General features: G+C 39.1%; 1 protein-coding gene, 1 long non-coding RNA gene and 1 pseudogene across 2 annotated transcripts in view; 1 reads left to right on the forward strand and 2 right to left on the reverse strand.

Moving 5' to 3' along the window:
• Window positions 1-7,419, reverse strand: part of LOC146374260 (unconventional myosin-Ic-like) — a 60,036-nt gene extending 52,617 nt beyond the window's left edge. Inside the window, exons 1-2 of the mRNA XM_084951379.1 lie at window positions 7,326-7,419; window positions 6,986-7,162 (exon numbers count right to left, since the gene is read on the reverse strand). Coding sequence (XP_084807505.1) covers window positions 6,986-7,075 — 90 coding nt within the window. The 5' untranslated portion in view covers window positions 7,076-7,162; window positions 7,326-7,419. The remainder of the gene's footprint in view (window positions 1-6,985; window positions 7,163-7,325) is intronic.
• LOC146374261 (uncharacterized) lies at window positions 8-11,963 on the forward strand. The gene is made up of 4 exons (XR_014802255.1): window positions 8-99; window positions 7,152-7,235; window positions 7,436-7,585; window positions 11,393-11,963. It is a non-coding gene; the product is annotated as an uncharacterized LOC146374261 (long non-coding RNA).
• LOC146374262 (uncharacterized) lies at window positions 364-6,960 on the reverse strand (annotated as a pseudogene).
• Window positions 11,964-15,492: the final 3,529 nt, after the last annotated feature.

Consider the following 15,492-nt stretch of genomic DNA (forward strand, 5'->3'; position numbering starts at 1 on the left):
ACGTACTGTGTGCCGGGTTTCTCCTGACCCTCCCACCACCACTCCCAGTTCTCCAACCGTGGGCTCTGCCTCAGCGCGGAGGCTTCTCCTGGACTGCAGGTATCAGTTACACTATGCTTCGTGAACCGATATGCTAGTATGAAACAAACTGCCAGTGTGTCGTAGTTGTCGGAGGTTAAACTCTATGGGAGTGGTGTGGTAATTTCTCCTTTATTTTTCTGTCATCAAAGGACAGCACAGCCGCGTAATACCAGGAAGTTAACCAAAAACCCACCCTGCTACAGCTCCCGTAGGAGTCATGAGTTTCTTTCGGACAGGTCGTGCACTATGATTTGCCTGCTAATACTCTTCAGGCGGTATTGTTATCTTCTTGTCTCTGGGACATTAGAAATTAAAAAAACAAAACAATGTCTGCTTTTACTAGCCTGATAAATGGCAGCGTGCTAGGTGAGCTGACAGAGACTAAAGGCTTAAATGAGGAATGATACACAGACAGCTTTCGTGAATTAGAAGATCATAACCAGATCCCTTCATTTTAAAGCCAAACTCTCTGGGAGATCGCAAACTACACTCATAGCCATTTATTGCTGTCCACCCATCTGAGCTCTGAGCGGGTTAAAAGTTCATCCATCGGCACCTCTAACGGGTGGGGTAGAAAACGAATGCGCGCAGACATAAAAGTAGACGTGAAAATGCTAGATATTTGAGTCTGGAGGAACCGCTAACCAGTGCCATTCCAGCCGGCCATTCAGTGGCAAACTGCACCTCAGCGGTTCCATTGAGTGGCTCTCGTCGTTTTCACGGGGTTCTCGTACCCTCTGCTGTCTAAACAGGCGTCACTGCACCTGCACGCCATCACTCGCAGCTCTACCTCGTGACAGGAGACTCCAAAGTCTGCTGCCTCTTCCTCCAAAACAAGTTCCATGTTAGTTGGATCCAGCTTTTAAGCACTTATTTTTTATGAGCAGTTCATAAATGAAACAACCCCAAATGGGTTTTTTCATATTTCACCAATTCGGAAGTTATATTTTCCCAGCTGTGTTTTTACTGATGATTTATGAGTCTAAAAATAACATAACTAAAATTAACCTATTGGTTATCCATTATGTTTAAGGTTTTTGATTAAAAATACAGTAAGAGATACTATTTTAATACTGTGTTTGAGGGTCCCCGGTGTGTCCCTATACTTAAATAGCACATGTTCTTACCAGTTACTTTTTCAGCCAATTCTTGCCACCTGTCCCAGCTTTTTGAGATGTACTGCTGCCATCAAAGTCTAAATAAGCTAATATTTCCCATGAAACAGTCAAATCTCCCAGTTCAAACATTTGGCGTGTTTTCTATGTTCCCTTGTGAATAAAATATGGGTTTCTGAGTTTCTAAAACCATTGCATTCTGTTTTTACTTTACATATCGTCCCGAGTTTTTTCAGGTAAGAAAGAAATCCACAAAAAAGAACTAGAAATTTCCACCCTTGCTGCTAAAATTTTCATTTACAATAACTGAAATGTTGTTGAAGTTTTAAGATACAACACTGGGAGTAGCTGAAGCAGAGAATGTAAACTCCCAGTAAACTCCCAGTTTACTGGGAGTTTTTAAAAAAGTATGATTTTTTTTTTATTATTGTACTTATGAATGAGTGAAAGTCAGTGTCATGATGTATATTTGAAAATATTTCATTTGCACTTTTTATGGGTTTTTTTTATAACTGTCCTTATTGAGCATCGTCCAGACGTGACACAGCTGTCATATCTTGTGTCACTCATACGTTCTCTCTTCCCCTAGTCCTGATAAACATGAAAAGACTGAAGCTTTTTCCTGTGCATACAATACAAAGTTATGAGGCTCAGAAATTCTAGAAAATCTGATGCAAACCAAAGAGTGCTAAATGTTCATCCACCCCTGTGAGGGCCTGTAACTCAGATAATGATATAAGATAAAAACACATTTTTCATGCCTTTTAGTTATTAAAAAAGGTTAGCTGATTATGCAAGGGTAAGACAGACTCAATTTTTTAATATTTGAATCATTTATAAGAAAAAGATAACATAAATGGAGCTCCTGCACTAAGTATAAGATAAATAAGGGTTGTTTTCGCCTGCCAATACTCTAGAGGAGACCAATAATGAACATTATTGGTTAGATGTGAGTATAATCATACCCTTTAAGATTTAAGCACCAAAACTTTCCATCTCTCTCTGACCTGCCAGTGCCACTGCTGCCCTCCATCGCTGCCTGCTCTGTGAACCCCTAACTAGGCTTGCTAGTAAAACTGCACCATCCCACCATACACCTGTAGGCTCTGACAGCATAATACTCCCCATTTTCTATGTGTGTCACAAGTGTAGTCAGTGATGAGCTCAGAGCCTAGATGATAAACTCCAACTGTACTCTGTTTCTCTAATAAATTAAACACTCCAGGTCTGAATCCCCTGCACTGGACTTTGTATCAGATATTACTGCAGTTATGCACTGTGCTCATGTGAAGGTGACCTCAGTCTTAATTGGGTGACGAAGCAAGAGCTCAGTTGTAATGTGACTGCACTGCCAGAGGAGGGAGTGATCGATTCAGCCTCAAACAACCCGCTACTAATGACACATACACACACGCACGTTGTATCCTGTTGGCGTTGAGTAGATGGGCAGAAGAGCTGGTCATGACACTGGCCCCTAACCTTCAGGCCCAGCCCTGTCTCCTCTTCACTTCCCTTCCAAAATCAACAAACAGCAGCACACTTGATCTTTCCTTTTCTCCCAGGATCAGTTAACACCATATCGTTCTGATTTCACTTAACAAAAACCAAAAAGGTTTACTTGACTTATCTGCTGTAATTCAGCAAAAAGGTCCTACATTAGCCTACAAACTCAGTGTGATCCCAGCATTCACTGACCAGCTGCCAGACTTTCAGAAAGGGGGAAAAGCATTATCTCTGGAAAGTTTGAACTGTATAAATGTTCTGAAAATTTTGCACACTTCATCAGTAAAGTCAGTACATAGTTGTTCATGCTGAATTAATTTACCGTCAGACTAATTGAGTTTTGCTGTGCTGTGTTGTGATTGTAGGTGTCGATTTTTGATGTCGAAAGACAGGCACATTATAGGTCAGGGAACGCACACTTTTCACATGTACCCAGACGCAGGGTGAGTTGACCTTTAAGGAATGTGGGAAGGGGAACGAATGAAGCCATGTACTGGAATGTCTTTGTCGTTTCCTCCCATCCAGGCTACGGTACATTCCAGTCCTCCCCAGTCATTACTAACCAGCACGCAGCAGGCTGCATTAACCACACCACATTTCTCTTTCTAGAAATCTGAAACCTGTGTCTGCCAGTGCTTACACTTTACCAAAAGATACCTTATCCCATAAAGGGACTGCTTTAAAAAAAAGCTAATTCCATTCAATCTGTAGACAACTATATTTAGATATTACATATAAGCTTAGCACATACAGTATGAACTGCTGAAATGTAAATGAAATGTGTTAGTCACGTCATATAGAGTCTATTTCAGAGTCTGGGCATATTTCTTTATACTGTCTGTGCTCACCTACATGTAAAGCTATGGCTACTGCCAAAAACTGCGGTTCCTCTAATGGCCACTTGAGACAGGCTTCAAAAGCAAGGAATAGACTCCCATTTTAAATGCCAAATTTTAAACCATTAAAGGCATGTTTACACCCTAATACGAAAAGGTTTTTGCTCTCTATAGATAGTTTTCCCCTTCCTTCCATTTGGAAACCGATAAGTCTTAAACGTAGGAGCACAGAAGCTTTGCTCGACATCTGTGTCTACTTGGCCTCCTCTCTGCTAATTAAAGGCACTGAACTGGACCTCTTTCTTGCTTGTTCTAGAGGATTATCCGACTAACATTATGGCCTGTTTTACGGCACAGACTATTTCTGTTTCTGCTTCAGTTTTGGAGATTGAAATTCTTCCTTCGTTATTTAGCACCAATTTTTAACTAGGCTTGCTAGTAAAGCTACAAAGATTCACCGATTAACTTGGATAAATTGATTATAAAAAACAAGATGAACTGTTAAATTATTCCGATGTGAGATTTAAATTAGACAGCTTGCTGAAGGCTGATGGCAGCCATCCTATTTTTCTATTTGTAATACCTACACCAAGCAGGGGTGAGTCTAAAGGGGGGCATGGGGTGTACTAATATTAATATTTAATACTTAAGATAAATAAGAATTTTCCCTTTACGCAGACCAGTAAAAATATACATGGGCCACTGACCTGTCAGAGCCACTGACCTGGAGCTGTTAGGCTGGACGCTGAATTATTATTAACATTAATTATTGACATTATTAACATCTACACCATCATAACTTCCGTTTTCTACAACAGGAAACGTTGCATCAAAGCACAGGCCAAATCTGAGAGAATGCTGATACACTCGCTTTCCTGTCATATGGTCCTTTAAAGGCTTTCAGGCACACTTAAACGCACAGACATGCACAAAAACACTTACACATGAACACATATACACAAACACACCAAATCTACCTCATCCAGGGGATATGATATTGTAAAAACTCTTTTTTGTCTCCTACTAATGTAAGAAAGCTTTCCAAGAAGACAGGATATTTCATTTTATGCCTTAGTTCAGATTGTATATATATACGTTTTGTTTTTTTGTTTTTTTTACATTACTGTACTTTATTTTATTTGTACTTTACTGTACTGTTGTTTTTAGGAAAATGTCTGAAGATTCTCAGTCATTCATTTTATCATAGTCTAAGAAGCCTGGAAAGAAAAGCGTCTGGACTTCTTTGAGTTTCTTGAAGACGTGTCACCTCTCATCCAAGAAGCTTCTTCAGTTCTAAGAGCCCCAAGAGGCTCATGGACCCCCTATTGATCCTCTACCTAATCACACGAGCCAAGGTGTGAAAACGGGTGTGTGTAACAATCAGCCAAGATTTCAGGTGAAACCTAGCCCCATCCTATCATGTGACTTATTGAGGTCAAATGGCCCAGGATGTGAGTGGGCGTTAAGGCATCTGGGAAGGAATCTCAAAACTGGATTATACATGGCAGACAGTTGGTGTTGTAAGCCAGGACAGCCTCTGTTCAAAGATGGTCATTCACAGTGGACACAGATGGCTTCTTTCACTCTTTCAAACCATCTCTCTTCTCTGTCCAAAATGTGAACAGTGGCATCCTGGAAAGAGTGACCTTTGTCCTTTAGATGCAGATGGACCACCGAGTCTTCTCCCGTGGAGGTGGCTCTTCTATGTTGTGCCATGCGTTTATGAAGTGACTGTTTGGTCTCTCCAATGTAGAGGTCTGAGCATTCCCCGCTGTGCTGTACAGCATAAACTACGTTGTTAATTTTGTATTTAGGAGTTTTGTCTTTAGGATGAACCAGTTTTTGTCTGAGTGTGTGGCTGGGTCTGAAGTACACTTGGATGTCGTGCTTGGAGAAGACTCTCCTGAGTTTTTTGATAAACCGGCTACATTGGGGATGACAGTGTTGTTGCGTTTATCTTTCTGATCCTCCCTAGTTTGTGTCTGATCTTCTTTTCTGTGCATCTTTGCTGACTTGATGAAAGCCCAATTAGGATAACAACATGTTTTAAGAGCTTCCTTTACATGTGTGTGTTCTCTCTTTTTTCCTTTGGGCTAAGAGGGAACATTTTCTGCCCAGTGTTGTAGGGTCCTGATTACTCCAAGTTTGTGTTCCAGATGGTGGTGGGAGTCAAAGAGGAGGTACTGGTCCATGTGTGTGGGCTTCCGCTAAAACTAGTTGAGGTTCGCATTCTCTTTGATGCGCACGGCACAGCCCAGGAATGGCAAACTGTTATCTTTTGTGTCTTCCCTGGTGAACTTTATGCTTTTATCCACAGAGTTGATGTGAGCAGTGAAGGATTCTACTTCTTGGGTTTTGGTTTTGACCCAGGTGTCATCAACATATCTGTACCAGTGGTTAGGTACTGTCCCTTTAAAAGAGCCAAGCGCCTTTATTTCCACTTCCTCCAGATACTACGATATGACCCAGTGTCATTATTAAGTTGGGGATGGTTTTGTACCACCTGATAAAAACAAGTTCAATATTTGCCTTTGTTTTAGCCCTGCTGTGGGTGCTCAACCACCTTTACTTGGAAATACCTGCCTGTGCTCACCAGCTAGTTGGTAACTTTGCTTTTGGACTTTTCGAGCAGCACAACGGGAGAACATTAAACATTTGGCCTTCAAACCAAAACAGGGTAAGAATTCTGTGCAGAGCTGAAGGGAACTGGGAGTCTGGTGAAAATTCTCTATAAGCCGCTCTATAATCAATTTACTGTTAGCATATAAACATTGGATGTAGCAGCTTTCAAATGCATCATATGCAGTGAGGTTACTTGACTCACAACATCCTCTCTATAATTAATTATGTGAGGGCTGACACTAAACCTTTTACACTCAATTTTGCACATTCCTACAATATTATAACTGTGCTGGTATTTACTGAAAATATCCAAAAATGCCCTTTGTATCACCAAAGAACGTTTTAGGGAAGACACTATGAATGTCAAATTGCTACTTAAAGCACCGTGACCTCTTTAAAGAGGGTTCTTATTCACTCTAATTAACACTTAGCATCATGAGTCTTGTTCTGTAACACAGTACAGATGTCTCTAACGTGTCCAGAAATTACAGAGGCAGCCTGGTTTGACATGCATAATTACCTCTGAGTAATGCATTTTATAATTCGGAGAGCGCTGCTCAGGGCCAAGCAAGATTTAAATGCATTTACTAACCACAGATCATTTGATTTATCACCACAGACAGCAGATTCTGAAGCAATTTACAGTTCTTAAATTATGTAAAAGTTTCTCAATGTCAACCCTGTGGGAGATGAACTCTATAACCTCAGCTGTGTCAGCACCTATGTCTACCCACTGAGCCGCATAAAACCTCTGGAATGAAAGATGAGTGGAAAAATCTGACTCCAGAGCTGGCCTCAGCCATGGTCACAGTGTGTATGCAAACTGACCTTGCAGTTGTGGCAGTGGTTTTCTCCGTTCTTCCCTGGAGAAAGGATGATCTCCCCTGTTGGGATCAGCTGGATCTTCAGTTCCATCATTTTTTTCTTTATTCCTTTAGCTTTTGTTAAAGTGATCCTGTTTTTGTGTGTGTGTGTTTCTTGTTCCTCCCCAAAGAATTGCAACTCCTAAGATTGAGCAGAAAGAGAACGTGCGTAGAAGATCATCCCAAGAGAAGTTAAAATGCAGCTATCAGAGATAGTAGGTTCATTTGAAATGCATGCAAGATCACAAATCTCTCTCTGAAATGAAAAGAAACCACATGCAGTATCTTTCAGTGGGAGCCCTTACCTGTTAGAGAAATGTTATTTCATGGCACGAGGATCAGTAGACATACAGTAGTGATAGTAGTTTACAAGCATTGGCACAGAGATTTGAGGTTGGGGTGTTACCTGTTGCAGAGCGGAGAGTCACAGTGAGGCGAGCTTCCTCTCTTGCAGCCAGAGGATGTTGCCTCTCTGGCTGGATTCACGGGAAGGATATAGTACGTAGCCTGACTCAAGATGGATGCCACTTACAGAGGATATGTGTCTTTTGTTTTACAAGTGCATGTGAGTATGTGTCTTTAGTTAGATAAAAAATATGTGCTCTCGTAGCGAGTGGTAAACCAATTCGTATCTTCAATAAAATAAACTATGAATAAGTCTAGCTAATAAAAGTCTAGATCAGTGGTTTTTAACATTTTTTGCCTCAGTCAGAAATGCCCTATCTCTTGTCTTGAACCTGCTATTTTAAGCAGATTTTACACGTTAGACTATTTAATGCCATTAATTTAAAAAGACAGAAATTGTTCTTTGTTTTTCCATTCAGGTCAAAGTTTCCACTTGTAGGACATTACTTGGAGTGACAGAATTCAGAGATGCTTCATCAAATTATCTACTTTCATTATGATTTATACACCACTTATATTTAAACTATTTAATCATTATTTTACACAATATATTTAGCTTGTCTTTTTCATTTCTTACCTTAAAGGAACTATATTTCACATATTGTTTAGGCCTAATTTTAGCTAGCTAGTAAACTATTTATTTAACATATTATTATATGATTTGAACCGTTTAAACTTTTCACTTATCTTTTCATTTTAGTTTAAAAAATGTTGCTCTTTTTACCATTTATCTTCTTTTAGCATTTATTTGAACACTATCAGTAATTTACCTTTTACTTTTAGCTAGGATTTAACCTCTCTCTCTTTTAGCTAAATAAAAGCTACTTTTAGCTAACATTTTCTTAACCTTTCTGTTACTGGTATTTAACCTTTTCCCTTTTGCAATGAGGTAACTTAGCTTAATTAGCTTAATTAGCTTTTGCCTGCCAACTAAACCATTGCTTTTAGCTAATATTTCACCAATCTAGCTAGCTAGGAGCAGGTTGTCGATTATTTTAAGCTATTTTATACTTAGCTTGATATATTTATGCACTAAATATGCCCCAAAATTTCAATTGTTCACTACTTCTGGCGTTTTTACTACTCATCAATAACAAACGAGCTGTCTATTTTTACCATCTAGCCAATACTTTATACTTTGTAAGGTGTTGCAACCTCAACATGTGATTGTTTCTTCATTAATTTAAGTTAACATTATTTTTGCTATAATTCTTATTTTAAATGAACTACATTTTACCCCAAAATGGCTACCTATGGTTTTGGCTCCTGTTACATAACTAATCATTGCATGCACACACACATACACACATACAGGGTTGGTCTAAACATGGTTTCCTTCTAGAAACAGCATCCTGCTTCAGACATTTACAACACCCACCCAGATGATTTAGTGTGTACATATGTGTGAGAGAGATGCATTTTTGTTTGAGCGTGTGCATGACGGAACCTACTTGTGCTTCTCTAAGGATATACAGTGTACACAAGTGGCAGGCGTTTGCATCGCTGGCTTTCTAAAAACAAATAAGGGACTTGTGCTCTCATAGTGGTGCACTTCCTCAGAAGGAATGCTTCCAGGGGTAAAGGGGTAATGTTTGACACTGGAGTCGAACATTGGTGCATGTGAGACAGAAGCATATAAACAGCTTCAATCTGATAGATAAACATGCATCATTCGCATAACCTTCCTAAACTGTCTGATGACTCCAGACCCCTCACACCCTGTTGGTTCACTGTTATCACCACAGGTCACATCCAGTTATTTGGGCACATCATAATATGTTTGGTGAATGGCCAAGCCACAGAAAAGATAGCTTTAGAGCACATAGAGGGGTCTGTCTTGAGAGTATTCAGCTTTTATCTCTCTTAATCCTGCGCTATAAAAGGTTTTTTTGATACATAATTAATGAGCAGTAGCATAAAAAGGGATATCTTTCAGCATGAGCGTCACACAGGATTTGTATGTCCTGTGTTTTGCAAAGGGGCATCGCACATTGGTGTTAAGAGAGGGGAAGTGACAGAGACACACATCCTTTGACCTCTGACCCTGGCTGGAGGCATTTCTGACAGCTTGGCATCAACAGGAAATCTGTAGCCTTGATACACACACACACACGCACACGAACATTCCTACACACAATCTTGGAGTTGAGACGTCTCTGCCCAGCTCTATTTTAAAATAAGAACACATACTTTCAAAGTGATTGACTTCCAAGGAAAACACACTGTTAAAAAGGAAAATAAAATGGAAAAGACAGAGCACAGTGGCCACAAATGCAGATTATTGGTAGTAAAGTAAGAACTGTAGAATAACACACTAATCCCTGTCATTCCATCAACTGTAATTAGATCTTCACTGATGAGGACACGGCAGTTAAAAAACCTGTTACTGTAAGTCTAGGTCACAAAAGGGTTGTAATTATTTGTTTTCCTATTTTCCTGCTTAAATCATCATATCCGTTTTCTCACTGTGGAGACTAAACTTCCTTGCTTTCCTTTCCATTGCCATGGAGAAGTGTCTCAGTGGTTACCGAAAGGTAAGGCGGATCCAAAGCCACTTTTTCCGTCTTACATTAATGATGTATTATCTTTTTTATACATATGTGTGTAGTGTTTGTGTCACTGTGTGATTCCTTTGCTACAACAGTCTGAAGGTAAGTCATCATATGACAAAGGTGACTCCTCTCGAAGAGTATAATATTGGGATTTTCCAGGCCAAGACTTCTGACTCAACCCACCTACAGCTGTGATAAAACCAATAATCTGCATCCTTTTAATTTAGTGATAAGTTAAGTGATGAGTTAAGTTAAAATGAATTTGATGAGTGGGCTTAAGTTTGTGTTAGGCTATGCAAAATGTTTAATATTACTTTTTTTACTGGCTTCTTTGTATGTTATAAAATTCATTCATTCATTTCATTAACATAAAAGCTTCAAAACTGTGTTAAAGCCTCTGAGCTAAATATGTGAAACACAACCTTTTGATAGCTATAAATAAGTTTATTAAAGGAAGCAAAAGTTTTAGTATTATGTATAAAGCAATAGCGAAACATAATGGATACAAATAACATCTACTATCTGTTAGCTAAAAGGAACTTTGTTACAATGTTTAACTTTTTTTAAAGTAACAATTCTGAACCTGAAAAATGACATTTCAGTTTTGGGGAAGATGTATTGCATCATATATCTGCTTTTATATGAAATAAATGTGTTTTGAAATAATTTACAGTGTTTTTAGTCAAGAATTGACTTAAAACAAGAACTCCTGCAAGTATCCTTGGATCCGAGGAGTATCCAAGAGTATCCTTGGATGACTTTGACCATGTTTGTTGATGGTGGTGGTTATGATTTTCTTGTAGTTTGGAGTTTTCAAAAAATTCTAAATATAAAAATACCAAAGTCTTACACATCTTTGATTCCATTGGCATGGCAGGTTGAATATAATCTTTAATAATATTTATTGTTCAGATTCCTTTGATGTTGTTCACATTCCCCTCTTTATGGCCCATAACCATGATATTTCTTCACCATGCTCAAACATCCCCCCAGCACCTTTTCATGTGTTGTCTCTCAACTTACACCTTTTTATTGTGACTGGTTACATTTCTCATCATTGTTTGTCTTCATTTTCTTTTCATTAGCAACTGAATCACATCTATTATATTTGTGATTTTCTATATAATGGGACTTTATATTACTTTAGCCAACATGCATTTCCTGCATTCAGTCCTACTTGTGACACTGCAAGTTGTTGTGTACACATGTGTAAATGTACAGTATTACAGCTGCATGGATCAAGGGCATTTGAGCACTGTAACCAGATCCCACGCGGAGGCTCGGCCCAGACCAGATCAGACCAGGGCTGAGTAAATCTCACAAGTGTTGTCTGAAAATAATCCTAGCTATTTATAACAGCTGTCTCTACAGTCGAAGAGGAAGTTCATAATATTTCATTGACGTTTGTTCCCCAGGTCCCACTCTGCGAGCAGTAATCTTGCTCCGACAACAGAACGCTGGCAGTTTCCAGTTTCCACAGGAAGGCAGAGGAAGCTAGAGGACGCCGATTAGGCTGCAGATGTAGAAGAGGGAGCCACTGACACGACGGCCAAAACACTCCCTCTGGAGAACACTGTCTTCAAACATAATTACTGGAAAGTTAAACTACTGACATTTTTTTCCTTTATAGCACTTCCATCTCCTGTGTAAATATGGAAATTATTTTAGCACGAGTGATGTATTGTCAGATTAGCTGGAAGTTGCTGCCCTCTTGAGGTTTCATGTTTCAGCAGGCAGATCTCTAAAAGACAAATAAAAAGGTGCTGTTGGAAGCTGACAGTCAAGGCTTATATGACCCACACCACACCCAGTGACTCGGATAAGAAAATTGAATAATGAATGCTACATGCCACTTGTCTTTTATTAAATACTACCTTGTGGCAGTGTTTGGACATGTTGTTACTGTTAGCAGTTTCAACAATCTCTTCATTATGTTTAGTTTATTAGTTTGACAATTTATTGATTAATTTTATATGCTATAACTATATAGCCAGCACTATTATTTTAGTCATAATCGGTTACTTTTAACAAAAATATTTGCACCATTTACTTTTAGCAAAAAATAAAGTGCTATTGCTAGTTATAATCCATAGCTTACTTGTACCTAATCATTTTATACATTTGTTTTAACCTCTATTTTGAGTAATCATTTTACATTAGTTTTAGCTTGTATATGTATATTGTATAAAATATGTGCGTATTTGTACGTTTATCTACTTCAGTCATTTTTTTCCATTACATCTAACAACTGAACAATATTTATTTCAGATAATAATTTATAAATCAGTTTTATCTACCAGGGTTTTTTTTATATGTCGCTAATTTTTCATTCTTAACATGTTGCTAATCCTAGTTTTAACTAGGCGCATCTTTTTTTAAAGTTCTTTTATCCACAACTTTTAGCTTTATACCTACCTATCTGGGTAGCCTGGTAGGTAGTCCACCCAAATTGCTCCATCCCCTTCAACGTAAGCTGGGTAAGTAGTTCAGAAAGTGGATGTTTCCTTGACCATAGTGTTGTATAAATAGCTTCTAAAACCCACCTTTTTTTAAAAATGCGTATCCTGAAGCATAAACTAACAGCTGGGAATACAACAGATTTAACCTCTGTAGCTAGATGTCACCATATCTGTGTGTCTATTTTTCATTCTGTGATTGATCCTCGGTGCTTCTGAAACACGTCATTTAGAAAGTGATTTGAAAGAATCTCTTGTGAGTGCCGGATTCAAACTGTAGAGGGCTCTAGAGCAGCTGCTGCACTGCCAGACTTGGATGGTTCTTCAGTCAGCTCTCTCCTCAGGCGCATATGATGTATATCCCCGACATTACACACAAAATTAGAAGGTTTTAGGTGATCTGACAAAACTAAGCTAGACTTTTCATTCTTGTGACAGTCGGTGTTAACTGCTTCCTGCTTGTAAATGACTGTAATCACACTGTTGTTTTGAGAAAAAGCAGACACAACAAATACAATGACTGGGTTTCAAAGAAAATCCCGTCTACAGCCACTTCAGTGCTGTATGGTTAAAAGTCAGGGGATGACTAACGATGGGTGTCTGCACCAAATCTGATAGAAATTTCTTTCAAAATCACAAATGTCAAGGAATTGTTAGATTCATGAAGATCATTCTTGGAAATCTTGAATCTCAGCCATGTGGTGGTGCTAGATTATCACGATTTTCCATCTAGGAGGGATAATTGATCTGCTTCAGTCTGGATCAAAGTGGTGGACCAACCTACAACCCTATGGTTCATCTCCTTGCATCCTTTGTTTGAAAATATAAGCCAATCAACCACAACAAGAGAACCGCAGGTGAAATTACGCTAATTATCCTGTTACAATCCTGGCATTCGTATAAATGTTACCAGACACCTAAGCCTTATTGCACACGAAGCACGCCCCCATGACAACAGTATTCGCTGACAGCAACAGCTGCTCTCAAACACAAAACAAAAACTGCTCAGGAATGGAAAAGACAAAGAGCCCAAACCTCAGACGGGGCTACCAAACTCCCCAGATCCCATCCAACTGAACATCTGCGTGATCCATCGGATCTGCTGCCAGTGTCATGAAACAAGACACCACAGGATGCCTCCAGAAGTCCCATGCCAGGGCCCGATGGGTCAAAACTGTATTAGCAAAGTCTTTCAAGTATGCTTTCTTTTAATGTCACTAACACTGGGTTAAAGAGTTTGGCAATGGGTAGATCAAGGACAACTTGAAGACATCAGTGTGGAAAAGACCCATCCTCTGTGGGACACAAATGTGGTATGTACATTTCAGTGCAGTGTGGCACTGAGTCTAAATCATCCTCACTCATGGCTTAGACCTAACCCTAACCCTAAGTTTTGCCTTTTTACAGAATCTAGGGTTAGTGCTACAGGAGCAAGGTCATTGGGTTTTGCAGTTTCTGTTTGAGTAGTTACTCTTGTTTAAAGGCCAGTGGGGCTAGAGCAAAATATTATGCCCAAACTTCAGGGGACTATGCATTTTTTCAACAGCATTCAGCATTTAAAGACATGGTAGGTGAAAAATGATATCAGCTAGAAGGATCCTGTTCAGGCATTTTATTCAGCTCCTTTCATCGGGAGGAAATGCAAAGAAGCACCAGGAAGCCCATCATGCTAGAGAAAGGATGCCACACTGCTGGCTGCTCTGGCCACTTTCTGTCTAACAAGCTGCTCCACTTTCACCTGAGACTCTAAATTTAGGCCCGGCATGGAGTTCAAGCTGTTATTATGGGTGATGTAACAGTAGAACAGGCTCCAACTGCTGCAGAGGTTACGAGCAAGCAAAATGAGGGAGGCAAAAGGTTAAGGCCTGAGGGCCCTCTCAGAATCACCATGTGTGATGTAAATGTTAATAAAAGAAACAAGGTCGGGGTATTTTGACACATTTAACTACATAATCTGTCATAAAATATGGTGGCGATGACTAAACATTTTTGTTTTCAGCCCCAAGAAACTAGCTGTTAGCTGTGTGCTACATGTCCCTATCAACTGTGTTAGCAGCAGTCACCCTGTCACTGCAGAAGCACGGGCATTAATATTGCATTTATCTCTCGCACACTATAAATAGCACGTATAAATTTATGATCACGCTCACAGTTGCCAACTCAGATTCCAGTAGAAACATCTGCTCAGTGTGTGTGAAAGTGACGACACAGCTCCGGGGGGGGGGGGGGTTAGAAAGTCAATATCCACTGTGCAATGTTCAGTTGTGAGGGCAGGTGTGCCTAATGTAGCCAGCTGATTACAACAAGACTGACCACATATCTGAAATGCCTGCATGTGATTAGTTACTAGGCAACAAAAAACTTGACAACTAACTGTTATATGCAGTACTTGGTGTTTACTTTATGATTTTGAAAACAACAACAACAACAAAAAAAAACGTAACAATTAGGAAGTAGTAAAAATCATCAGTCACTTCCTGGTTAACCAAAGGTCAACACAAAGTAATATTCATGTCTACCTCCAACAGAGTGAAGTATTTAATATTTTGCTGAATGTTTTCATAGTTTTTACATTATTGTGTTTCCTTTTTGGTACATGTAACAGATTTATTGTTTGTATTCAGTATGTATTGTTAAAGGTTTTTTTTCAGGGAATAATCATACTGATGATGCAGAAGTCTCATACGATCACAAAAACTGATGTGTTCAATATAATACACTTGGTGTAACAGGGTTAATATTACTTTATACACAAACCCAAGTGTTACACATATTTCAGATAGACTAAGATAACCCAAGTAAATACAAAATTAAGTTCTTAAACAATTTCACTTGTTAACAAAAGAAAGCTATCAAAACCTACCTGCCCTGTGTGGAAAAAACAAGTTAATACCTGCTTGTTTGCAAGAACTGTCAAGAATCAAGCGTTTGTGATAACTGACAATGAGTCTTTCACATCACTGTGGAGGAATTTTGGCCTACTCTTCTTTGGTTTAATTCAGCCACACTGAACGGCCTGTTTAAGTTCATGTTGAAGCAATTCGATTTGAGCCCAGACT

The sequence above is a fragment of the Perissodus microlepis genome, chromosome 14, assembly GCF_051167445.1.
Source record: "Perissodus microlepis isolate ML-2025 ecotype Zambia chromosome 14, ASM5116744v1, whole genome shotgun sequence".
Taxonomy (NCBI): domain Eukaryota; kingdom Metazoa; phylum Chordata; class Actinopteri; order Cichliformes; family Cichlidae; genus Perissodus; species Perissodus microlepis.